At 44.5% G+C, this 27,134-nt stretch overlaps 1 protein-coding gene across 2 annotated transcripts in view; it reads right to left on the reverse strand.

The window, feature by feature from the left end:
• Nucleotides 1-320: 320 nt before the first annotated feature.
• Nucleotides 321-27,134, reverse strand: part of CENPM (centromere protein M) — a 99,062-nt gene continuing 72,248 nt past the window's right edge. For both annotated transcript variants that reach the window (XM_069231153.1, XM_069231154.1), the window contains exons 5-6: nucleotides 2,141-2,232; nucleotides 321-1,935 (exon numbers count right to left, since the gene is read on the reverse strand). In XM_069231153.1, coding sequence (XP_069087254.1) covers nucleotides 1,798-1,935; nucleotides 2,141-2,232 — 230 coding nt within the window. In that variant the 3' untranslated portion in view covers nucleotides 321-1,797. The remainder of the gene's footprint in view (nucleotides 1,936-2,140; nucleotides 2,233-27,134) is intronic.

The following is a 27,134-nucleotide window of genomic DNA, read 5'->3' on the forward strand; positions in this document are numbered from 1 at the left end:
CACAAAATAAAGTCCTTTCTTATCTGTGCACCAAGGATCTGGCATGGTATCCTCATATCCATCCAGACAGCCTGAACCCCGCTCCAATTTAGTAAACAGCTGTATACTCAACTTTTTAAATAAAAAAACCATCATGATGGCAGTCACAGTCCACAAACCATGACTGACTTTGACATTGACCCTGTGCAGTGCTTCGCAGCCTTTCAGATAGGTTTATGCTATAAAAATACCACATAAGTATTGAATGCACTAATCTGAAAACAAATTGTTAGCATCTGTTTAAACTTAAGTTTCGAAGAGACACAGACCAAACCTTTCCATCAAGTGAGACTAATATAATGTATTTCCATTCCATCAAAGTTTTAAATGTATGTACATAATTTAGTAGTGATAAATATAAAGATGTTATTGTTTTACTAATATTCATACCAAGAAAGTTGCTTCTTGCAAAGTCGTTTAACAATAGTCAAAAGATGGCACTTGTGATTTCACCTTGAATGGAAATTAGAGGGGCCTCACACATGCCACTCCTGCCCAGGGCCCCAAGAGTCCTAGAACTAGCCATGGGCCTCAGCAACAAAATAAAGAGGCCTCCATTAGCAAATCAGGTAGCCGAAAACAAGTTGACCACATTTACAAATAGATCAGTTTTCAATGTGTAAAGACACGTGTAGAAGGGTTTTGCAAGGCACAGCAGACTGCATTCATTGGTGCTTGCTGCAGGCAGAGTTTGTGGTAACATCAGGGAAGTCAACGTAAAAGGGACCATTGCCCATAAAACAGGCCTACAAACAAAAATAAACCAGACCACAATGACCTGTCAGACTAGCCCTTCTCACACTTCCCGACTGCTCAAGAGGCCACTCCAACCCTGGTGTGTAGCGTTGGATAACACAGCCAGGCCGTAAAGGGCATTTTCGGATAGATGGCATACTGCACCACGAGGTAAGTGATTCACTGGAAGAGTTTTGGACTTGTTAAGGGCCCATTTGGCAAGCTTGGCAATTCGAAGATGTTTTACTCCTACCACTCACCTCCCCAAAAAAAAAAACATTTAAAAGGAACAAACTAAGTACTTCACAATAACAGAAAAATCAGTCTCAAGATGGACAAACAAAACGTATCTTTGTTAGCAGCATAATTTCCACAGCATTTAAACCATTTTTGTAACTCTCACACTTCAACTGTTTTCTTTTTGGAAACAGCATTACAGACCAGGTTTCTATATTTTGGTTCGTCTAGATTTTAACATATTTACATTTTCAATACTTACATTTATTTCTACTGTCAGATAAACTATAGTTTCCGTTTTAACCCAGTGCTCATAATTTTAAACAAGGGCCATTTTTGCTACATTATATGTGCTCTTTTTACACTTGCTAGTCACACACAGGTCTGTCTAGTCCACGTTCGCCAGGGGAATGAGTGCAGGGAAACCTACATACACCCACCAAACTCCTTTTGCCCAAGCTGCTGTCCGCGCCCAACATTGTACTGAAGAAATTGGACAAAGCGTTAATGTTGCGCGGTTTCGTGTCTGGTGTGCATGTAGCACGAGGCAGCAGGTGGCAACTTCTTCCTGGGACAGGAGGTGAAGTCTAACTGAGACAAGATCACAGAGGCGCCCCAGGGATCCAGTAAGCAGAGGTCGGGCGCTGTCACATTAAGCTGGCGTAGGCATCTACGACCCTTCCATCGACCGCAAAAAAACAACAGGGCGCAGATCTATCCCCAGTGGGGCGCGGGAAAGAGACGCAATGCTTCTTGGTACGACAGGAACCCTTCAAGTGCCACAGACTAGTTATTCTGGAAAAGAGGGGCGGGACGCTTGAAAACCGACCCCAGATACAAGGCAGACACCCCCGGCACGAGCCCGGCACACACTTTCAACATCCGGAGCAGCTGCTGGGCAGTGTTGATGCGGCTCGCCTCCGACTGAAAGAAGAAAAGTAACAAAGTGAGGCAAGGTGTAACAGACAACGACCCCCGCCCCTTCAAAGGTGCCCCCATTCATGCATGGGCTGACTGAGCGTATACTGAGCCGCCTCATCCCTGTTACAGTTAACTCCCGACGCCCCCCCCCCCCTCCCTCCCTCAGCCTCTATCCCGCCCCAAAAAGCTTTTTTTAAAACCGTCCCACCTCCAGTTCGGTCAGGAGCAGTGTGCTGAGGTGAGCGTCCGCCAGCGCCTTCACTGCAGACATCTCCACTGTGCAGTGCTTCACTCGTCCACCTAGCAAAACAGGGGTGCGGGATTGGGTTTGACAAGAAAGTGGTGGATAGGGGAGGGAAGGATGGGGGAGGTAAGGAAGGAGAGTGTGGAAAATAAGTGATGGGGTGACAAGGGAACACATTTACAGGGGAGATATTTAGCCAGCTCCAGTTAAAATACAGGCACAGCATCACACACTCATTATTACAACAGATTATGGACTCTAAGGCCGCAATCTTATTTGCGTGCATGATTAGCACATCAAACATTAGTTGTCAAAATCAGCGAGGCATCGAAAAGCCATAAATCAATCATGGGTGTCAAAGTCATTGCCAAAGAGGTCATAAATCAATCACAAATGACAGTCGATGGTAAATCGTACATTGCTGTTAGGTAAAAATCAGTGACGAATCGCAAAGCTGTAAATTAATCATGTGTGCCTTGTTCACAGCAAATGAGGTCATATGTAACTTTTGTAGGCTCGAGAGCCCCACCTGGCTGCTGCCATGATGCTTTCCTCTGCCAGCCCATGGTGAGCCGTTGTCGTGGCAGCACCAATCCTGAATGAATGGGACCCAAACGCTGAGAGAGTATAGCCTGCGTGGCCCAGGGCTTGGCACATGACCAGAGAGAATTGGTATTTGCCCATTATTGTGCATAAAAAGGTGCCCCTCCCTACTGGGGCGGGCTGCCACATAATCCAGAAGGCAACAAACTGGGCAATACTTCCCTTCCTCTATAGAGCTGCGCTGCACCCAAACGCCCTTACCTGACTTGATCCGTCTTAGATCACTAGTGCAACAAGTGGGCTTTTCCAGCCTCCCTTTTTGCTGGGGCCACAAGCTCACAGATTCTGAAGGCCCAAAAAATGATGTTGTGAAGGCTGCCCTGAATAGCGCCCATTCGAAGTGATTGCCTGCCACTGCTTCCAATGCATTGATTACCCAAATCAGCTTTGCAAAGTCTAAGGGACGCCTTGTGCAGTGCTTCTTTCCCTCCAGACGTCTCCAGCCCTTCATGGCAGATCTAATGTTTTGAGAAGCAGTGGGGTCCCTACCTGTGGCTAACTTCGAGAAATGTGCCACTGCAGCTAAGTGGGCGTGTGCACAGGACTAACTCTTCTTCTTATGGTATGACCATTCAATTAATCTTTCCACTGCCTGTGACATGGCTTCTGGGATCCCCCAGGGACTGTAGCCCCCAACCTTCATCACCACACTGATATATGTGTTGTAGCATCTGGCGTTGCTGGGTGTGAGGGTGTGCTCCACTAGTATGGACATGTCTGCTCCCCCAGTTCCCATAGTACTTTTGGAAAAGGTGTCATTGACGGCTGGGCACCAGGTGCTAGCCTTCTGAACCTATCCATCTAGGAACAAGAGTGCATTCCACCAGAGTTCTTTATGCCCTGTACATGCCTAGCCCTAATATCCAGATTGCCTGCAAGTTGTAATCTAACCAAACACCACATGAGCCTATATATATCTGGACACAACGCTGTCCCTCTATGTCTAGCACCACCCCTGGTTATTGGATCAGAGTGATCTTCGTATCACGCAACTTCTTCTTAGACACCATAAGGGCTACCACAATGGGGAAAAAGTTCCAGATATGTAATGTTAACTGAGACATCCAATTGGTGCCACGTAGCCCACCACTGCCCTGCACACCACTTGTTTCCCAACACAGCCCCAAATCCATGGTTGCCTGTTGCATCCGTGAATAAGGCTATCTCCTTTGCTGTCACCCATCGCTCTCTCCAGATGAGGATGCCATTGAAATGGGTTAGGAAAGTATCCAACATATCTAGGTCTCTTTTTACTCCTCTCCCCAGTCTGACGTGGTGGTGTTTCTCCCTTAAGCCTGATCTTAGTCTGGTTAGCCGCCTTGCGAACACCCACCAACTTTGATCCTCGTTGCAAATTTGAGTTTGCAAATCATTCTTTGTAATTCTCTAAGGGAGGCTTTCTCTTTATTGCACAGAGCCCTGATCTCCTCTCTCAGCTCCACTACCTTGTCTTCCGGCAACCTGGATGTCTCCGCTACAGAGTCTAACTCGCAGCCCAGGAAAACCAGAGTCGTGGATGGTGCTACCGTATTTTCAGCTGCCGGGGGACAACCTAGTTCTCTTGCTAGATCCTGAAATGCCCCTAATGCGTTTGTACGGTGGGCAGGATCACAGGAATGTGCAAACAGGAAGTCGTCTAGGTAGTGCAGTTTGCCGCCTTGCGGATGGCTTCTATGTAGTGCCCATTTTAAAAAGTGCTGAAATGCTTGAAATACGCTCGCCTTTCCTTTCCTTTGAGAAATGCCCACTAGACACCAGGGATGTTTTTTTGTTTTGTTTATACTTATAAGAGGGGCAACCCCTTGGGCAATGGTCACTCCCCAGGTGGGGGCAAATTATTTTAAGGTCAATTCTGCCCCCCCCGGGAGCAGATCCGCCTATTCTAATTAGGCTGATCTGCCCCCAGGGAGGGCAGAAACCTAAAGACACCAGGGATAAAAAAAAAATTTTTTTACATATGTGTGGAGCGACCCCTTAGGCAAGGCTGGCTCCCCTGGTGACAAAAAATTTCTTTAGGCCATTTCTGCTCCCCGCCCCCCCACCTTGGGGGATGAGCGGCTTATTTTTATTAGGCCAATCTGCCACCAAGGGGGGCACAAACCAGTAGGCACCAGGGATTTTCTTTGCACCAATTTCACGCACGGGGAGCAACCCCTTAGGCAAGGGTTGTTCCCCTGGGGGCCAAATTTATTTTAGGCCATATCTTGTAAGGGTCATCTGCCCCCAAGGTGGTGGGGGGGGGGGGCAAAAAGGCCACTAGATAAGATTTATTTTTCTTCAAAGAAAAAAAAGAAGTGGGGGTTTGGCCATACCCCCACCCCAAATAAATGGGGACAAAGTTGTCCTGCCCACCGGTGGGCAGATGGGGCAGTTACCCCCCAATCCACTCCCGAGGGGGCAGAAAGCCTACTAGATGCCAGGGATTAAAAAAAAAAAATATATATATATATATATATATATATATATGTGGTGGCTACCAACCAGTATGGGCATGGTTATGCCCCTACCCCAACTGAAAGGGGTGACACCCTTTCAGCTCTCCCCCTGCACACTAAAACATCTTATCCCACGGCAAGCAAGAGGGCAATTGATTATTTTGAGTTTTGGTTTTATATTTGGGCCATGAGAGCTTGTCTAACTCTCAAAATCGCCCCACTTGGAATCGTGAGGGCTGCACTTTGTGGACATTGGGACGCTGCCATGTAGAAAAATCTACGAGACCTAGACATCTGAAAACTAAACATCTGGGTGAGTCCAGGGTGGTGTTCTTCACATGCACCCGCACCATTTTCTTACCCATAATGTCCTGCAAACCTCCAACTTTGCTGGAAATCACACATTTTCCTCACATTTTTGTGATAGAACCTTCCGTAATGTGCAGGAATTCACAAAATTCATACCACCCAGTTTTCTCGCATCTATACCGATACAAATTCTGCCCCACTTCTCAGCCTAAAAATATATATTTTTTTCCAAACTGCCCTTTTGGACCCGCTTTGGTTCCCCTCATTTTCGACATGCTTTTGGCTCTTTCCTGTCACAGGGACTTAGCCCACCTACACAAGTGAGGTATCATTTTCACCAGGAGACTGAGCGGGAACGTTGGGTGGTACGAAATTTGTGCCGGTGCGGTGATCCCACACAGAAATGTGGGAAAAGTGTGGTTTTTTTTTTTTATGCTAAATTTGAGGTTTGCTGAGGATTCTGGGCAAGAAAATACTGGGGGATCCTCGTATGTCACACCTTCCCTGGACTCCCTTGGGTGTCTAGTTTCCGGAAATGTCTGGGTTTGGAAGGTTTCCCTATATGACTGCTGAGCCCAGGACCAAAGACGCAGGTGCTGCATCTCTTCCTCCCCCCCAAACACACACACAAAAACAGGTAGTTTTGTATTTGATCATTTTGATGTGCCCACATAGTGTTTTGGGGCATTTCCTTTTGTGGGCACTAGGCCTACCCAGACAAGTGAGGTAACATTTTTAATCGGGAGACTTGGGGGAATGCTTGATGGAAGGACATTTGAGGCTCCTCTCAGATTCCAGAACTTTCTGTCACTGAAATGTGTGGATTTTTTTCTTTTTTTTTATGGCCAAATGTTGAGGTTTGCAAAGGATTCAGGGTAACAGAACCTGGTGGCCGCCCCACGTCACCCGATCTTGGATTCCCCTAGGTGTCTAGTTTTTAAAAAATGCACAAGTTTGCTAGGTTTCCCTAGGTGCTGGCTGAGCTAGAGGCCAAAATCCACAGCTAGGCACTTTGCAAAAAAACAGATCTGTTTTCTTTGGGAAAATGTGATGTGTCCACATTGTGTTTTGGGGAATTTCCTGTCGCGGGCACTAGGCCTACCCTCACAAAATGAGGTACCATTTTTATCGGGAGACTTGGGGGAATGCTGGGTTGAAGGAAATTTGTGGCTCCTCTCAGATTCCAGAACTTTCCTTCACCAAAATTAGAGGAAAAAGTATTTTTTGGGCCTAATTTTGAGGTTTGTAAAAGATTCTGGGTAACAGAACCTGGTGAGAGCTCCAAAAGTCACCCCATCCTGGATTCCTCTAGGTGTCAAGTTTTTTTTTAAAAATGCACAGATTTGGTAGGTTTCCCTAAGTGCCAGCTGAGGTACAGGCCAAAATCCACAACTAGACATTTTCCAAAAAACACACCAGATTTCAATGTAAAAATATGACATGCCTAGGTTGCTTTTCCTGTCGCGGGCATTAGGCCTACCCACACAAGTGAGGTCCATTTTTTTAAGGGAGACTTGGGGGAACAAAGAGTAGCAGAACAAGTGTTATTGCCCCTTCTCTACATTTTTTTCCTTCCAAATGTAAGACAGTGTGTAAAAAAAAAAAAAACACATCTATTTGAGAAATGCCCTGTAATTCACATGCTAGTATGAGCACCCTGGAATTCAGAGATGTGCAAATAACCACTGCTTCTCACAACCTTATCTTATCTTGTGCCCATTTTGGAAATACAAAGGTTTCCTTGATACCTATTTTCATTCTTTATATTTCACCAAATTAATTGCTGTATACACAGTATACAAGGAAAACCCATTGCAAGGTGCAGCTCCTTTATTGGCTCAGGGTACCTAGGGTTCATGATGAACCTACAAGCCCTATATATCCCCGCAACCAGAAGAGTCCAGCAGATGTAACAGTATATTGCTTCTGAAAATCTGACATCGCAGGAAAAAGTTAGAGTAAAACGTGGAGACAAATGGCGGTTTTTTCACATTAATTTCAACATTTTCTATAGGAAAGCCTTGTAGGATCTACACAAATGACCCATTGCTGAATTGTGTCTACTTTTCAGAAATGTTTAGCTTTCCGGGATCCAGCATCAGTTTCACACCCATTTCTGTCACTAACTGGAAGGAGTCTAAAAGCACACACAAAAAAAAAAAAAAAAAAAAGTACAATTGGGGTATGTCCCAGTCAAATGCCAAAATAGTGTTGAAAAATGTGGTTTTCTGATTCAAGTCTGCCTGTTCCTGAAAGCTGGGAAGATGGTTATTTTAGCACCGCAAACCCTTTGTTGATGCTATTTTCAGGGAAAGAAAATCACAAGCCTTCTGCAGCCCTTTTTTCCACATTTTTTGTTTTAAACAAATGAAATTTTAGCTGTATTTTGGCAAATTTCTTGGTCTCCTCCAGGGGAGCCCACAAACTCTGGGTACCTCTAGAATCCCCAGGACTTTGGAAAAAGGACACAAATTTGGCATGAGTAGCTTATGTGGACTAAAAGTTATGAAGGTGTATGCACAAACTGCTCCAAATAGCCATAAAAAAGTCTGGCACTTGAGTGGGAAAAGGCCTGGCAGCGAAGGGATCAAACACTTGAAATTGGTAAATGCTTTATGTGAAACAGAAATCCTCAAAGCGGAGAGCAGATACTACACTAGTCACTGCATTCAGGAAACTCGCCCCATAATGCTTTGCAGGCATTTTTTTTTCACAACATTTCTGCCCATAACTTATCCTGTAGTGGTCCTAGGACAATGGGTCCACCACCAAAATGTTCAGCACATCGCAGTCTGTCTAGGTCATCTCTGTGCCCCCCACACTAGGTTAGTGGGGACCCTAAAATAATAACCCCTCCCACCATTCAGTATCTTTTTAACCATTCTCATGGCTGGGGCTTTTGTTTTCTAGCTAGGAATGGCTTGTGTTTTAAGGGACTTGTTTGTAACATCATTTCTACAGGCCTGCTACCACGTACTATGCTCTCTAGAGGGTACTATGCTCTTTAGAGGCTACATATACGGTTACTCGGCATTATTTACTGTCATTTTCTTTTTGTTTGGTTATGCCCTCTAGGGGCTAACTACAGAATTACATAACCATGTTTCTTACAAATGTTTTTTTCATTGTGGTGTCCTCTAGGGGCTGTTCTAAGCATTACAGTCATATCAACATATTAAAATATTTGTTTCACGGAAACTTGCCCCATGATGCTTTGCAGGATATTACTTTAACAAAACATTTTTGCTCATAACAGCCTCTGGTGGTCCTAGGACAATGAGATCACGTTCCAAACATTGACCACTATGTACTCTTTCTGGCTACATCATCTCTGGGTCCCCACACTATGTTAGCAGAGATTCCTAAATAATAGCCCCTCTCACCATTCAATGTCTTGTAACCTTTCTCATGGCTATAACTTTTGTTTTACAGTTAGGAGAAGTTTTGTTTCAAAGGCCTTGTTTGTAATATCATTGCAGTAGGCCTGCTAGCCATTAAAAAAACACCCTCTAGGTGCTACGTATATGGTACACTTAGCCTGTTTAAGTGTTATGCTCTCTACGGGCTCACAATATGGTTACACCACCATGTTTGGAAGTAGTGCACTTTACAACCTTTAATTGATTGATTGATTGATTGATGTTTCTTACAAATTACATTTTGGTTATAGTGCCCTCTAGGGGCTGTTTTGAGCATTACAGTCTAATGCCAAAAGTGCATGGGTATGCCCAGACATTGGTCCAGTGCATACTGTAACTGGAACCAAGCTATACCCAGCTGAGGAGCCCATACCAAGGGGAAAAGCAGTCCTGGGTTGCTTGTGTTCCGTTTCAGGGTGGACTGGGCTTAGCATTTCGGGCTAGACTGCTCCTATTGGAGCAGGGTCAAGAACTGATTCGCATATAGCTGGGTACAAATTGAGGTGGTATGTGTGCAAAATAAGGATGGATTGGGATGCCTTGGGATGTGACCTAAAGTAATTACCAGTGGCTGAGGATAATGCAAGCATTCCATCCATCTGTTTGTATATTTTAAAAATTAAGACATGGCCAGCAACAGAGACTAAGACATTTTGTTTGTTACTGAACGGACTAAACCAATCTAGGCAGAAGAAAGCGAGGACGGAAAAGCACATCAAAAGATAATCATCAAATAACCAACAAAACAGCCACGTTTTGAGAGCTCATTGGAACGCAAATGTTTATTGTTCCTGTCTAATTATCCCTAGTGCTGGTTTTCCAAAAGAACTTCTGTTGCCACTAGATTGATAATTACCCTCAGATATATTTAGCAACAAACCAACCTCTCAAATCAGACTGGGCCTCCTCACCTGAGAAATGTGAAGAGCTCAGACTTCTATCTTCTTCATCTGGTCTGTCAAGAACAGTCTCTGACTAATGAATCTACAGACATCCTCTCTATTTCAAAATCACTACATGGTTGTCATAAAAACACCAACAAGTCTGTGGACTCCCCTCCATCATCACTTAAACATCCTAGTATGAAGCCTACTGTCCACATCTTGGATCCAATCGCTTTGTCCCCAATCAAAGAGCTAATGCTCCTCCTCTCATCTCTATGCTCTTTAATAAACAACTTCTCCAAGTCACAAGGTGCACATCCAAACTGCCTGAAATTAGGTCAGGTTACTCTGTTCCTCAAGAAAAAAATTGAGCTGATTCAGAAGACCTGAACAACTTCCGACTGGTAAATAGACTACCGCTCCTGGTCAAAGCATTGGAAAATGCATACTATCACAACTCAATCAGTACACTGCAAACTTTGACTTACTAATAAATTCCCTTCGAGCTTTAAAGCTAGGTGCAATACAGAAAGTGCCATAATTAATACAAAAGATTACCATTTGCAGTGACGTATGGGGACTGGTGGCACAGTCCTGACCTGATTCTCATAATACCTCAATAAGTGCTGACAAAAAAATTAAAGGATTCCTTGTCAGCTCCTGATGTGATCAATCAAGGATTTCCTAAGGGCTCCATTGTTGCACCAAAGATTCGACCCCTTACACCAACACTACAATAAACCAATACTGCACATAACCTGTATGCAGTACTTAATTTGTAAATCAAAGAGTGTCGGTGCCCTACTCAGTGTGCGGCCAGTGCAATTAAATGTCGGCCTCTTTAATTCACTACGAAACACTTCCTGCAACGTTACCCAACTCTTGCATGTTCAAGCTTTCTCATTTGTTACACTTTTTCTATCTGTCTTCCTCCGGGTTTCTGATCTGTGGGTGTTTTCACTCCTCTTTTGCTCTCGAGGAATACCTGATGAGGAAAACTAAGAGCCGGCCTCCACAAATAAGTGCTGTGGCCACACACAGGTTCAAAATTAAGCACTGCCTATATGTGGCTGACACCGCTTTACCTACAAATCTCAAATCAATTCTAGATGATGTGCTTCACTAAAATAACATTCTGAAAAATGTTCAATTGTGGCTTTCAGTCAATCACCGCAAGCTGAAGACTGAACCAGCTGAAAACCGAATCCCTCCTCTTCTTTTTTCCTCACAATGCTCAAAGGCTGGCTCAGCTGCCTTGATGTACTTAACTGCACTCTCAAAATCATTGACTTCACCACATCCCTTGGTAGAACTCTGGACAAACCTAAACATTTGTATCCATACCAATACTGTGGCCAAAAGCACATTATACCCACTTAAATTCCTTAAAAAGACAAAACCGTTCATCTGCCACCTTCCAAAATGCTGTACAGGCACTTGTAATATCTAGGGTTGACTGTGGTAACGCGATACTAGCCAGTACAACATCTCACCTTGCACATATGAAGGCCACATTCAATGAAACTGCAAGGCTATTCTTGGGAGCAAGATGCTCTGAACACATTTACTCCCTTACTAATCATGCTAAAGTGGCTGTCTATTGAACCCCGATACATTTTCAAAGTGACTTGCATTATGGACAAGAGGCCAAGGTGCCACATCACAGGCACGAGACAGGTGTGGGTTGGATCACACCGTTAAGGGGCAGTGGCCCAAGGTGGCCACGTTTTTGAATTTTCCGTTCTAGCACAGCGAGCAACCATTAGTTGCCCCATCACTGGCAAGTTAGTATGGGTGGTCGTCAGGGACGGCAAGCCAGGTTAAATAGTGGGAAAGGCTGTCCTGATTACACATCACTGCCTGCGTGCCCTTGATTGCAGGCACCAGCCTTACCCGCTTAAACACAGGAGTGCTTCTTTTCTAGAGCTCTTCTTTCCCTGTTCCGGTGACTCTTCCTTTTCGGGGAAATCGGTGCTGCTCGTGGCCTAACTTCTGATTGGATCTTTCTGTGGGCTGCTGGAGAGGCGCCTCCAAGGGCTGCGGCGACTGGCGAGTAACCCCCTCCACCTCCCACGCCCTCAGGAAGGACTTGGATTTTGAGGCTCATATTCTGAGGTCTCGCCTGTGGTCACCGCTCGGGATCTTGTGCAGATGCCGCAGAGCCAGATATGAGGTGGGGAAGGTCGCGGTGGCGGGCACGTCTTTGCAGCGTTGTATCACCACTACCATTGCAGTAGCTTCATATCTAAACTTAGAATGTCATGTTGCTATGTTAATCCACTCGTTGAAAGGATTTCAGTGCACTTTAACTGCTGAATGCTTAATCTGTGGGATTCATTCTTCTAATGACGAATAGTAATTTGATTTCAGTTGCTCCCTAAGTGCAGTAGTTGGCATTGCTTCATAGCTGATGGAGCTCTTTCCGACTGCATTTGTGTATATTCGGCTTCGCCGTGAATTGTTTGGCTACTGTGGCACAAATATTGCCTCGGTTCTTTGATGGAAGCGATGGCGGCTCGGACAAAGATTCGAGATTTTAAACCATTGTTTCCCTCGTATTTCTTGTGAAGAAGGAAAATTCAGCATGCTTTCAATGTTTGCATTGTCAGCCTCAGGTCGCATTTACTGTAACCCGCACAATTGCCCAGTCTTGGGAAGGTCCTTTCCTCTTGTCCTGCTGTTGGCCAGTTCCATGTCACCCTAGGACTTTTCGGAATGTCGCCCAAAACTACAGCATGCGTTGAGTGGCACAGAATCGGTGGGGGAGTGCGAGGCTTGCACTTGGTACCGCGACGATGGTGCGGTCGGTACGATGTCACGATGCCTCCAGAGAGTGGGCTTCACTGGTAGCGTCCAGGGATGGACTCCTGTGGCTGCGGGTTTGTGCGGGGGAAATGCGGGCACCCTCTTATGCGCAAGTGGCATGAATAGTGATTTGGAAACCAGGCTGGTGGTGCTTGGCTACCAGTTCAAATTAGCAAAACCAGCAACATTATTAGGTTGCAGAGTTTTAGCTGCGATGAACATTTTTTAGATCTCACTGATGCCACCACCTTAAGCTTGCACCTGCAGCACCTTTTCAGGAAGGGAGAGTGTGAATGTCTTAAACAGGGTGTGGATTACAGCACATGGCAGGGCACAAACCTTCCTTAGTGTATTAGTGTTGTTTCCTCATGACTGTGCTGGGGTGCGACAACCGGGCTAACAAAGCAAACAAGGGAACCCATGATCGGCTGCCACATGTACAACAGTACATAGGTGTGCAATAAGGGGATTTTTCACTTCGAGCACTGAATTTTAATGGGGACGCGGCTCAAACTAGTACTACAGAAATGTTAAAGGTAAACACATTGCAAGGACTACGCCCCGACAAGGAGGATAGATGTTTTACAGCTGCATTAATTATACCTGAATAATCCTTAAGGGGCTAAAAAAGGAAATCATTCGAATAGATGAATGTGGCTTTGTTTAAAAATACTATTTAGCATTATGTAGGAGCAATAATGCTGGAGGCTGCCTTCTCCCCCCGCCACCCCAAAGGTGGGCACTGAGTATTTACAGTCATATGCCTTCCTGCTCGGCTTGGTCTCAGAGCTAAGGGACTCGCCTTAAGGACGGTATGCCAGTCTTGACAAATGGGTCCTCACATTCACCACCTGTCTCGCACCCTCAATTTCGATATTTCATTGCAACGAGGGGGGGGGGGCATTTATTGGCTCATTATCATATGCTTAGGTTTATTCATAGGAATAAACAGGCGGCTAAGAAATCACAAAACCAATAATTCAATTAATTTTGGTTAGGATTAATATGCGCTCTTGAACCTTTCACCAACTGTTATACCAGCATGAGGTCCAGTTATACGGACGATGCCCACACAGCGTTTCTGCTGATCACAGAACCTAATCTTGTCTCGCAAGCAGACCTGGGGCTGGCCTAGAGGGGAACTGATGTGGGCTGAACATATTTAAATCAGAGTTCCGTTTCCATAGGTGTAGACCACTGCTGTAAAACAAACCACTGTTCCAGCTGTAGGTGATTTAATGCAAAATCTAGGGTCAAAGATTCTCAGAGAGTGTTATTGAGCACTTTATTATGAAGAGAAGTCTTTTAGCACTTTTAGTCTTTAAAGTGCAACTCAAACTCCTGAACCATTATAACTGCTTACGTAGGGGAGTGAGCCTTTGTAAGGAAACTCAGCAGGCTGCAGGATTCTGCAGTAGGAACATTCCTTTGTAAGATTGTACGCTCTTCCATAGCTCAACAAAGCCTATATCAACTCCAGGTAGCAGCTTCAATACAATTTAATGCTCTCACGTTGATAAGTGGAATGTTTTGTGGCGCTGCTTTGAACTACCTAAACTACAGCCTTATACCATACCACCAAAAATTACACGAGATCTGTGGGAACATATTCCTTGATGGCCTTCATGAAGGTAAGCGAAGGGAAGGAAGGAAAAGAAATTCAGTTCCGCCTGCTTACTATGGACCTCCTTAATAGACGGCGGGAGAGGATCCAGCAGCAGTAGTCCTTTAAAAAGGCTCTGCAGGTTGGACATACCTTGGCTCAGATTAAGCGAGCACATGGACACTTCGGGTTGGAATATCCAGCAGCACATAAAAAGGTATGTATGGTATAGCAGAAACTCTTGGGAAGTAGGTATTTATTAAGGAAATCTCTCATCACAGTTCAGACTGCACCGGGTCACAGCAGAGCCCTTGCTTATCTTTGTGTCCTGTAGGGACTCGAAGTGTCAGTCAAAAAAGGTTGCAACTCAGTAAGTGTAGTTTAGGACTTGCTGTGTCAAACTCATTCCATGTGACTGGCCTGTTTCCATCCAGAAAGTAAAAGGTCCGTGTTGATGGGGAGCCCAAATTAATCTAAAGGACAGGTTGCGCTTTTGTGCTGTTCTGGTCACCATGTTACCACTCCCCAAGCCCCCCACTCCCATCAGCCGTTCTGCCCAAAAATGTGTTGTAAAGTTTTACCTACTCAACGGGCATTACTGTTGTACAACCACTCTATACCAGAAATCCACCTATGCCTTCACTTTAATGTGGTCATATCGCTGCTTAACACTCTCAAATGCAGTGGTTCCTAACTTAGGGGACATCAACCGGAGGGAGGGAGGGAGAGAGGGAGAGAGAGAGAGAGAGATTTTGTCTAGCATTACATTAATTTGTGCGAACAGCAGAAGTACAGTGAAGGAATCTAATATGCATGGTTGGGTAGCCTCAAGTGTTCATCATGCACAGATTCCCGCAGCTAAAGCTGCAGGTGGCAGCCACCCATTATTGGTCCATTGTCATTGGTGACACTCACTTAATACCGGTTCACACTCCTCTAGGATGACGGCAGGGTCATGGAGCTTCACCCTGAGGCAAGAAAGGGGATGGGAAAGCAGGATTCAGAAGCGCTACATTCTACCTAACGTGATGTAACTACAATCTACCCGCACTGCTTTTATGTGACTAATGATTTTTATTCTTTCTCCTTTCAGTCTTTTCTTTAGGTCACATGGCTACAGCCAGTGCATGGATCCTTGGTCATGCCTCCAGGTGGCATTCAAAGTCGACTTTTGCTCAGAACCGGTTTAGCAGACAGGTCGCAAAAGTAGTCCTTCACTTCCACTGGGCTGCAAGGGGAGGTCTTTGTTTGGATGGTCTATGCCAGCACACCCAGGAGGTCACACGCAGGGATCTACAGTCACCAGCCATCACCACCCTCCACAATTTTAGAGGACCAGCCAGATTTGAGAAATAAAGTGTGTGCTGGGTCTGCCATTGCCTCTTGAATGTGCAAAAGTTGTCATTGGATAGGAATGAGGTTCATTGGTTAGCACAGGGCAACAAGTTGTATATGGAGACCTTGGTGGGATTCGCTTTATGGCATTTCTCGCAAACACTAAGCAATAGACTCTGGGAGAGTCCTGTTCGGTTGGTGAACCACCTGTGGCAGGGAGGGAGTCATGTTTGGCCACTAAAACAGGTGGGCAACCTTGCAATCAAGAATATAACTATAGGCAAATTCAAGATGGAATTGGATTTTAAGCCTTTCACTCAATCTGGGGTAGGAGTACTGCAATCTCTACTGGAAGGCTGGGGACGCCCGCTACAGCAATTGTCCATAGAATGCCAGGTTACTCCATTATATAGCCCTGGGGATACTGGGGGATGGTTGCTGGTATGGGGACCAAGGCCCATCTCCCAATGAGTGCTAGGGGAAATCACTGTATTGAGTGGTTCTGCCATGGTGGTTTGGTGGTGGTGGTGGGGGAGGGGGAAGGGGGAACCAGCTGTTATGCTGGCCCAAGCTCCCTCTGTCTTGAGGGGGGCAGGTGAGTTCACCTTGTAGAAGAATTTATGAAGGGACCAGCAGGATTTTATATGGGGTCAAAGTCAATTGAATCAGTCGATTGCACAAAGACCTGACGGGTGGTCAACCATGACTCCTTATTTACTACAAAATGTCATGTATTTGCTATGGAGTATTTGTGAGGAAATTTAAACTATTAGATATGTCCATGTGATAATCACTATGCTGTGATTATTTTAACTTTAATGAAAATCGAAATATTTTTCGTGTTTATGAGTTGTAATAAATACGTTCAGAGAATGGTATTATCTCCAACGTAAGAAATTTGCTTGCACTGGGTCATTTTGCATAATCCGCTATATGTTAAGTAAGTATATTTTAGTCTGGTTAAGCTATGACCAGTCTCACTGTGGTCCCCCGCCTACTCACAAAGCACTTTACTTTGGGACCCCTACATACCTGGCCTGCAAACTCACCCTTCCAGGGGGCAGCCACATTCTACAAAGCTCAGATATGCTACTCCTTCAGCCGCCTAGACTAAAGCAAGAAATCCCACTTGCACTCATTCAGTAGAAATGCTACAAAGATTTGGAACTCACTGCAAAGATCTGCACAAACCCCTCCTGTGCTTCCTTTAAGAGCGTTAATTTCTTTTGCTTGAAAGATCTACTGAACTGACCAGCTGCCATCCTTTGAACCCCTCCAGGCCAATAAACCGTTTCTCTCCCTGTCAGACCATTTAAAATTTAGTATATAGTTGTACTTCTACTCGAAACAGTCTCTCCTGTATCTAACAATTGCAAATGTACTCCTTTGTTGTACGTGCACTCGAACCCATAACAAGTTAATACTCTTTCATACTGTACAGCCCACCGGGTCATAAAGGCGCCTAATAAAGCCCTCAACAATTAAATACATTCAGCAGAAATTCATTGAAGGAGCAGAGTGTCCTGTCAGGACGGTGCCAGTTACATCTACTAGCTGGACAAACTGACCATAATACATATGTAAACATTTCAATATCAATAAGGACTTTAAAGCTCACCCTGGCACTCATTAGAAACCAGTGTAGAGCTGTTCTGAGGTCATACACGACCTTCCTTCCTTAAAACAAAAGATTATCTTAACAACCACATTTTGGAGGCACTGTAATCACTATAGTTGGGAGTGTGGAAGACAGTGTAGAAAGTGTTTCTATAATAGAGTTTTGAAATTAGCAAAACTCCTACCACTAGTTTATCCAAGTTAGCCAGTACAAAAATCAATTACTCTAAGCAACTGATGCATCAAAACCATCTGTCACTTTATTTTGCTTACGGAATTAAACACACCTGAATACCAATTAAATCCAATGTCTAACATTGTCTAAAAGTTGGCAATGACCTTGTCGAAGGTTTGGAGTGAGCGAGGACTAAGACAGTATGTGTTTAAAACTGAATAATACAACCTTCGGTTTATTCTCATTTAGTTTCAACTAGCCATTTCGAAACCAATCAGCACCTGTCCACAGACACGATGCGATGATCGTCAAGTCCATTAGTAGCAGTGATACAAATGACAGCCATAAAAAAAAAGAAACTATTAAGGAACATTTGGTGATCAGTCCTGGGGGTGGGGGCCGGCACACTACCCTGACCACAAGACCGTGCGGCAAGGGGAGATGCCCACTGCCTTTTCTGAACCCGGAGGCGCTTCATAAACAATGCTGCACTCCTGCTGCGTGGGACATTTGGTGATCAGTCCTGGGGGCTACACTACCCTGACCACAAGACCGTGGGGAAAGGGGAAATGCCCGCTTCCATTTAAGTGCCCAGAGGAGCTTCATTAATAATGCTGCACTCCTGCTGCGTGGGACATTTGGTGATCAGTCCTGGGGGCCACACTACCCTGACCACAAGACCGTGCGGCAAGTGGAGACGCCCACTGGCATCTCCGCACCCGGAGGCGCTTCATAAACAACGTTGCACTCCCGCTACGCATGATGCGCCTGGGCGCATGCCCGGACGAAAACCAGGCCAAGACTGAGCCTGTCTTCGCCCGTGCAAGGCTGGGCCCACTCTCTTAATTCCCTGGTATAAGGCCCAGGATATTTCTGCTTGAATGTATGGCTGATCTTGAACTTTTGGGGGGGGGAGGATGATAGCCCAAATTTAACTACCAACTCTAGCAACCAGAGCTCTCCGGCGGCTGTGAGGTGGTCACAAGGTTTTAAGGCTACATATCAAGGGAGCAACCAGTGCAACAGCTGAGTTGCAGGAGCGTGGGGTGGCAATGATGGGCAAACGTAAGGCAGGGGGATCCAGGGCCACCAGCGAGTAGCGGCCAAAAAATCCAAGAAGCCAACATGACTTAAAACACAGGGGGGGGGGGGCTTCCTTACGTGCTGATGCAGGCACCCTTTTAGACACTGACAACCTTATTGGGGAGGTTGAATCACTGCTAAATGGTAAAAGCGACCAAAGGGATAAAGAGTGGGGCTCAAAGTAAGGTCCCTGACATGTTAATTAAATCAAGGAACACTACAAGACATGCTTCAGCTGGTGCTGAGCCCTGTTACTACCCAGTGCCAACATCTCCTGTGATCTGACAGAAGCAATCGAGGTAGTCTAAGTTTCCAACATCGACAAAGCCCTGTCCAGTATTCCCCTCTCCCAAACTAACAATTAACAAGAGAATACTATGTTCAAACAGGTTTTCAGCTTTGGCCATACCCAATATTACCATCATAACCTTTAGTGACGAGGATAAACCTCACAAAGCAGTAAAAGAGCCCACTATAGATTGTGCAGCTCTACATCATGAACTAAATGAACTTAAATCACTGGTCGCTACACTTGTCAAAAGGATGGACAACTTGACAGCAAAACTGGAAGAGTGCAGATGCCCATGTCGGGGCAGCTGCAATGATTCCAATAGTAAGGCACTAGTCCCGAGGAGAATTCAGGAGGCCCTCCTCCTCGGCATTAGTCATCTCCCTGGGATGGCTTCCACGATGATAAATAAACCCGACGGCCCGAAGTCTAACTCGCATTCTGCTGGGAAGGCCAAAGCTTGCACCAAATCCAGTGGTAACTTAGGTACCAATGGCTACCAGGTGAATAAGAATTTCCTTGGCTGTTTAAGCTTAAAACAAAGTTTAGACTCGCAAAATTATCATTCAGAAGAACAGCATGCCCCAATCAGAAAAAATCGTCAAAGGCCAACCAATGATCCTGCAGACTCCAGGGATCTGATTTATCTAACCCAGGTGCCTAAATTAAAAGAAAGCTCTTATGAGAACACTAAGTCCCCGATTAACAAAGTCACATTTTGGCTTAGGAATCAACGTAGTTGCTTGTCTGTTATGAGGTCTGACATCATATACACAGAGATCTTCACTAAAACAGGCAACTAATGACTAGATCACAGTGCAGTTGCGATCTAGTACCCTGGTCAATAATCTCATAAGCTTTCAGCAACGCACTTGCCACCTCAGGATAAGCAAATCATCAGCAATTGGCTTGAAACTGCTCCCTCCGGAGATTGGGCCAGGAGGAAAATGCAAAGGGGATGTCATACTGTGTTGATTGCCCCAGTGACTGTTCTGGCATTATTGATAGCGAGCCAACAGTCGACACAGGAGCTCTAGCACTTTGATGATCACAAGGGAGGTGGGCTTAATATGAGTCTTACATCTGTATCACAAGGGGCTGTGTCACAAAGTACCACTGGCAGCTCCATTGGATTAGGAGAATCTATGAAGCTACAATCACAACAGGCTGCCTTTAATTTGGGAAGTAATCTGAGAAGACAAGCAAATTTCACCTTCAAAGGCCAGCTTACATTGCTGTCATGGAATTTAGCTGGAATCAGACATAAATTACTTGACGCTGAATGGTTATTTTACATAGAAAATTGTGACATTTGTATGTTCCAACAGTCCTTGGTAAAAAAAAAAAAAATCTTATTAATGGCTTCATTTCTTACAGCATTGAGGCTAAACCACCCCACTAATTTGGGAGGGCGATTGATGGCCTGGTGATACTGCTAAAGAATGACTTACCCAGCCTTCGCAAGAATGTGCCAGTAGATTCAACCTATATCTTGGGTGTTATTATAACTTTCACCTCTGGCACACGCATCGCTTTTAGTAACATCTATGTACGGCAGGGAACTGGGAGCAATTAGGCCACAACCTTACTCCTATTAGAGGAGTTACTAGGAAAACTTAATACTGATGTAAAGATCACATTGGCGGGGATTTTAACACCACTTTTGAGCCGTCCCCACTCCTGAAAGAGGTCACTGTCACTGAGGATGAACTGTGGAACATTCCCCCTATAAATGGGAAACACTGCAGAAATTACTCAGCCACTGCCCTTAAAATAGTGTCCCTGATGGTTAGCAGGGGTTTAAGAACCTGCAACTGCCGCACAGCATCTGATTCTGGGATGGCTAAAACCTTTAAGAGGAGTAAACATTCAAGTGTTATTGACTACATTTTGTTAGATGCAAGACTGTGAGGTCTCTCTTAGGAGAAACGTCAGTTGACAATCACTTGGATAGTGACTATAAACCTTTGTTTTTATTTTTATCTACAGACACAGTGAGAAAAGGAAATAACCTCTTTGAGATGACGGGTCCTCAGCCCACAGTGGCCGGTAACGGCGGTTATCTTTCCTGGCCTGCAAAGATGTTGGACCAGAGCACGTAACCAAAGATTTATGATCGCTTTGTATTCCATCTCTCCGGATACGAGGGACATCAACCCCCAGACAACCCGATCTTAAATGTGCATAACCAGCTATTCACCAAATTGAAGGAATTGTTTTACAGGAATAATTGTTGGAAGGAGGGAAGGGGCAAAACTGTCAGTTGCTTTAATACAGACTGTAAATCAGCAAAAGCCCATTTGCGAAAGGTTCTAAAAGAGGGAGATAGAGAAGGAATAAGGGAAGCTAGGCGAGAAAATAGTAGAACTCTCAACACTGCAAAAAAAGAGAGGGATGACCAGACATTGCGTGATATGTTAAAAGCAGCAGAAAGGAGAGACATGCGGGCCTTTTGGAAGCTGGCAGCTACTGCAGGGTCAGATTATATAAGCCCTCTTCATTAGCATAGAATGATACTGATATCTGTGTTTCTCATTTTACTACTCTCTATGCCCTGAGGTTATTCCGGAGTACAAATGTAACAAGAGCAAGGTATCTACGGGGGAGACTGTATGCGGCCTGGAGCTAAGGGGAGAGATGGGTCCAGTAGTGTTCAGCATAGCTGATATAGTCAGAGTAATTAATGCCCTGAAGTGTGCTAAAGCACCTGGCCCAGATAAGATACCTGGCGACCTATACAAATCAGAGATACTAGTCTGGAGCAGCTATATAAATCTACTATCTAATGCAATCTCTAGGAGTGGGGATATGCCCGAGTCATGGAAGGGTGCAGAGATCATCCCGATTTACAAAAAAAAAAAAAAAAAGTGAGTCCGGCTGCCCCACTAATTATAGACCAATAAGTCTCATCGACAATCTCCAGAAACTTTTGCCAGACAAATCCTAGAGAAATGGTTATTGAGGGTCGAAGATGAGAAAATTTTGACCCCATTACAGACAGGCGTTCATCTAAAAACTAACACTACGGATCAGGTCTTTAGGCTAGTGGGTTTGTACTGGAAATATGTGTTATTAGCAAGACAGTTGCTTTATGTAGCCTTTGTAGATCTTAAGGCTGCTTTGGATTCCATCCCACGTACTATGCTGAGGTAGGTACTGTTGATCATGGGAGTACCCCCAAATTTGCTTGCATTGATCATTAGATTATACTCGAAGAATTATGCATAGGTACGATGGGGCAGAAGGGGAGAACTGACTGACAAGTTCACCATTGCAAATGGTGCACGTCAAGGGTGTATACTTGCTCCAACACTATTTCCGCTCTATATGAACGATGTGGCGAAGGAACTCCTTCATTGTGAAAACGACTCCCCCCTCAGTGAACAATGTAAAAATTCCTATATTACTCTTTGCCGATGACTCCCTACTAATTTCAAAATCACCAATGGGGCTCTAAGTCCTCATTAACAAAGTTATGAACTTTTGTAACTCTAGAGGACTCGAGCTGAATGTAGGGAAGACTAAACATGATCTTCGGGCAAAGGGGAACTAGGACTAGGCCAATCACAGTCGGCAACGATGCACTGGAAAGGATCAAAACCCTAGATTATCTCAGGGTCAAACTAACAAGTGATCTAAAATGGCAGTCTCATTTAATAAAGTCTTCACTAGCAATTGAGCTCAGTTCTAATGCCATTATAAGGGCCCGTTATACTATTACTACTTCATGACCCATTTCTCCTGCCCTGGCAGTTTATCAAGGTAAAGCACAAGGAGCTGCCCTATTTGGTGCTGACTTGTGTGGCCATAAAAACGTGGACTGTAACTACGGCTGAAAACAAATTCATAGGGAAACTTTTAAAGTTACCTGTAAGAACTCCTGTGACCCCTCTTTTCCTAGAGTTAAACCTACAAAGATTAGCAAATTCAGCAGCTTTAAGGCCATTGGCCCACTGGGTTCGCCTATGGACCACTAATGAATTGAGCCACTCAGGGACACTTTAAGGGATTTGATTATCCTAGCTATTAATAATCGTATCCCTTGGGTGAAGTCCGTGCACGACTGGTTTAGCGGATTGAAACTGGATAGGTTCTGAGATGAGCCCAACTGCTTGTGCAAATCTGATATCCTAGAATTTAAAAAAAAAAAAAAAAAAAAAAACACGATATTGGGAGTACGTAAATGAGCAATGCGTCCTGTCAGATACCCATGGCCCTATGACATGTAGGTTCTTGGAAATAAAGCTGTATCCATGCTTTGAATCATTTCTTGACAAGATCACGCCTGCCCTTGCCAAAAGTTTGTACATCCAATTTAGGATTGATACACTCCCTCTATGTTCCCTTAATAGTAGGTGGCACAGGGGTATCACTGAGTCTGTGCCCTGCATGCGGCTTAGCAAACGAGACTGAAGCCCACGTTTTATTTGCTTGCCTAGAGTACAGCAAGTTGCATTCGTCCAATATAACTGCACCTTGGGATAACACACTATTTGCAAGCCTTAAGAATTTGTAAATATGATATAGCTGAGCCAATTGTATTCTCGGTCAGATTTTTATTGTCATTTTGGTGTAGGAGTCACACATTCTTAGACTCAAATGACTGATTTTAAAGTAGGAATTTTAATATATTTATTTGTACCTGTTGATTTTTCCTGCACAGCTTAATGCACTTTTTGCGGATTTGTGGTAATTGGGAAAATTGTGCTTTTACAATGTATAGGGGCATTCTAGTTCGTGGCAATTAAGAATGAAAACAAGTGAAATCCCCTACCCCTTAAGGAGTATTGTATTTTAAAACTGCTTTTTAGCTTATTTTTGCTGTAATTGTTTTGAATGCGAAATATGGAATTTGCACTTTGATGGTCATCAATGACCGAATAAAGTATTTATAACTAACTATAGACATGAAGAGCAGCAGTAATACACAGACAGCTGCAGTGTTCTGATACAGGCTGCAGCAGTCGTATAGATGTGTTCAGCAACAATGTACGTATACAATAGCAGAAATACAGAACAGTGCAGTAGCGATAAAGACATGCAAAGGCAATGCAGACAGCAGGAGCAATACAAACACACAGAGGAGAAGTAATAGAGACATATACACAGCAATGCAGATACACACAGCAGGGGCAACAGTCTCCAGCAAAAATATTAACACACACAAAGGCAACAATAACAGGAGCACCAGTAGTGAGAACAGTAGCAGTAACACACACATGTAAAGCAGCAGCAAAACAAACACGGGCAGCAGCAATTCAAGCAAGAACACTCCAAGCATCGCACTGAAATAGCAGCAAGAAAACAGCACTGTTAACCCCTGCAGCAAAGACTGATAGTCTGAACCAACACCGACTTTATTCATCCCTTTACCAAGAAGGCGTCCTCGTCAGCGAAACACCCCTCTCCCCTTCTCCTCCTCCCCCCCAGCCCCTCCCCCCCCCCAGCCACTGAGGGACCACTGGCCAAGGTGGACGTCTCAGAGAGAGAATTACCCCAAAACCTGCCCTCCCCGTTACATTGCGAGGCACCTCGCCTTCCTGACAGACCTTTTTACCAAGTGAAGTCTTTTTGCGGGCTTTATTGCACACTGGATAAAAAGTAGCCCCTCTATCCGGCAAATATACCTTTTTTTTACCAGTTTTTCAGACGAGGGGCCAAGACTGCGCAACAAACAAAAGTGAGTTTTTTTTGGGTTAAATAAAAACGATTAACTCAAAACAATAGTGGCTTGTGAGCTCCTCAGTTTATGGAGTGCAGTATTGTGCATTGCCACCTACCCCTCCCCCTCCCCCTCCCCCTCCCAACCACTCCTCGTTCATGTGGAACACTCCTCCTTCATGTGCTAAACTGGGGCGTGGGACTAGGGCAGACGGGGACAGGAAGCCAACTCACCCCGCCCCCCGTCAGGGAGCTGAGCATTGAATCACGCACTCCTTTGGGAACGCAGGGATGTACTGCTGAGCAAAAGAAAATGTCTGCTCAAGAGCAGATACCTTGTTATTAAAGTAACCCGTCCTGAAACAGGACGCCACTGCTGGCAGCATGGCAGTGGGGTATGCTACAAAGGAGCCTGCGAAGTGCACACGTAAACGCAGCATGTGGAGGAAGAGAAGGAGGCAGGACACAACGCTTTACAAGGCTGATCCGCAATCCCTCATTCAGGAAGCACTTTCCTCTGCTTTAAATAAACATGCAAGAATAAAAATTAGACTATACTAATCATGGTGGGGATGAAGAGGAAACTGACCTTAAAGGTAAGCATGTACAAGAGATACGTTTCCAGGAGATGCTTGTACATATAAGTACTTGCTTTAGAACACTAAACACATGGCCTAGAGAAGGATTCTTATTCACAGCTTGAAACTCAAGCTGCAGATGATCTTCCATTTCATAATGTACTGAAAACACAATGGAGACCCCAATAAGACCAGTTTTATCAGGTTTTTCAGCTAGAGATACAATTTAAAACAATTTGATATGGAGTTTCCACAAATACCAAACAAAGTTCAATGTTGTTCAGCATGGCCACATTTTTCTTATTAATTCAGAAGAAGCCTTATTGTCAGAGCCATGTAACAAAAAAAGTAGAGGGCCCTCCAATGGGTGTATGCTGCATCTAATTTTGCAACAAATATCAGCTCATATGTACACACCTATCCATATATAGGATGATTCTACATCCATTTTAGGGAATATGGAGCTTTTGGTGAAATTCTTGTCCAATACCACATTTGATTTGCTATAGTCTTCGGGTTGTTGTGTTGGTTGAAAAGACCCAAACACAGTTATCTCAGCCCCAAAATCCAAAATCATGACTATCTGAAGGCCAAGGCTTGAGGCTTGCTAAGCATAGCTGTGCACGGGGCTATCTGGTAATAATGCGCAAGTTGTTTGGCCTTCTGTAGCTCACAATGAATGTTGCTTATCAGAAGTAGCTATCGCTATAGAAAAGGTTGGAGACTCATGGACTAGTGTAAGTGGGGATGGGGAGCAGCCTTCTGGAAATGTAGGTGAAGGGAAGATGAATTCCTTCGGTGTCCTCCTGGTCCCCAAACTGGAGGAAGTTGTTAATAATAAACAGCCTTGCATTCCTTTGATTCATGGGAAGGCCATGGTGGGGAGGACAGACAACCCAGGCAGCCAAGAGCTATATAGACAATTGAGAACCAGAATGAGAGTTCTAGAGGAGGCGGCACAAGCAATATAACTATTGGCAGAGACCCACCTTCTCACTCCGATGGCATTGTACATCCTGGGCCAGGACAACTATCAAATAGACAGTCTCAGCTGAAACATAGGATCATCTGATTTTTTTCATTTGGGATGGGAAGAAATTCCAGCAGCTAGGACTAACATTTGGTCTCCCATGACTATACACTTCTGCCACCCAGTAGAATGCTCTTTGCCAACTCTACTCTAAGGTCTCCTTTACTTCTTCTGCCCTTCTCCCCAGAGAGCTTGAAGGTATTCAAGAGAAGAGGTCGACTGTCACTATAGAGGCTCTTTTTTGGCCAAGGGGTCATGGTTCCCAACTTTTATGTAGCTAGTGGATCAGCAATGTCTTAATTGCCTGCTATTCCCACTAACACCCCCACCTTGTCCCCGAACTATCAGTTTTCCCTAAAATATTACAGTTCTTAAATCTTTCAGCTTGGAAGTTGAGAGGCAGTGTTTACAAGAATTGCGTTGTTAGGAGAAGGTTTCCTTTTCTATTCAAGAGCCCAGGAAGCAGTCTACCTTGGCAGAATACTCAAAACCCTGGAATAACTTTGAAATAAGGCGTACACTGAAACATTTTCAGGAAGCTTTATGTAATATTTTCAGTGCTAGTAGTTGTTGGCGGATGGGTTTCAGAAAGTTTAACCTCCAGCTACACTTTACTCACAATGGGGCACCCATTAGGAGTTTCTGTGAAGATCCAACTGATATTTCCAGGACAAGCCCATGGCTTATAAGATTATTCAAGAGTTTCAGACTGAAGAACAGTCAAGCCACAATGGTCCCTCTTTGGCACTTTGGAAAGGTTTACAAGCACATCAGCCAGATGACAGAGTTAGGGGCTCTTTTAGCTTTATTTCAACTGCATATGATTTTCCAAGCTAGGTTAATTCTATAGCAGGACCCGAGGCAAGGGTTATGCTAGTCTCTTTTCACTTTATTTAATACCAGCCACATAAATCAACATATCAAACTACTTTCCCCATGAACCATAGGGAAAAAGGGAGAACGCAACTTCATTATAACCAATCATGGAATCTCATTGCAATATAGTCCTTCCTCAATGAGAACTTCCCCTTTTTCTTAGCTGCGCTGCACCCTGCAAGGTGATGTACTAGGGTCTCACCTGACCCAGATCCTTTATATGGTATTGCTGCTTTTATTAATGTGTAAAGCTTTC

This window comes from Pleurodeles waltl, chromosome 4_2, assembly GCF_031143425.1.
Source record: "Pleurodeles waltl isolate 20211129_DDA chromosome 4_2, aPleWal1.hap1.20221129, whole genome shotgun sequence".
Taxonomy (NCBI): Eukaryota; Metazoa; Chordata; class Amphibia; order Caudata; family Salamandridae; genus Pleurodeles; species Pleurodeles waltl.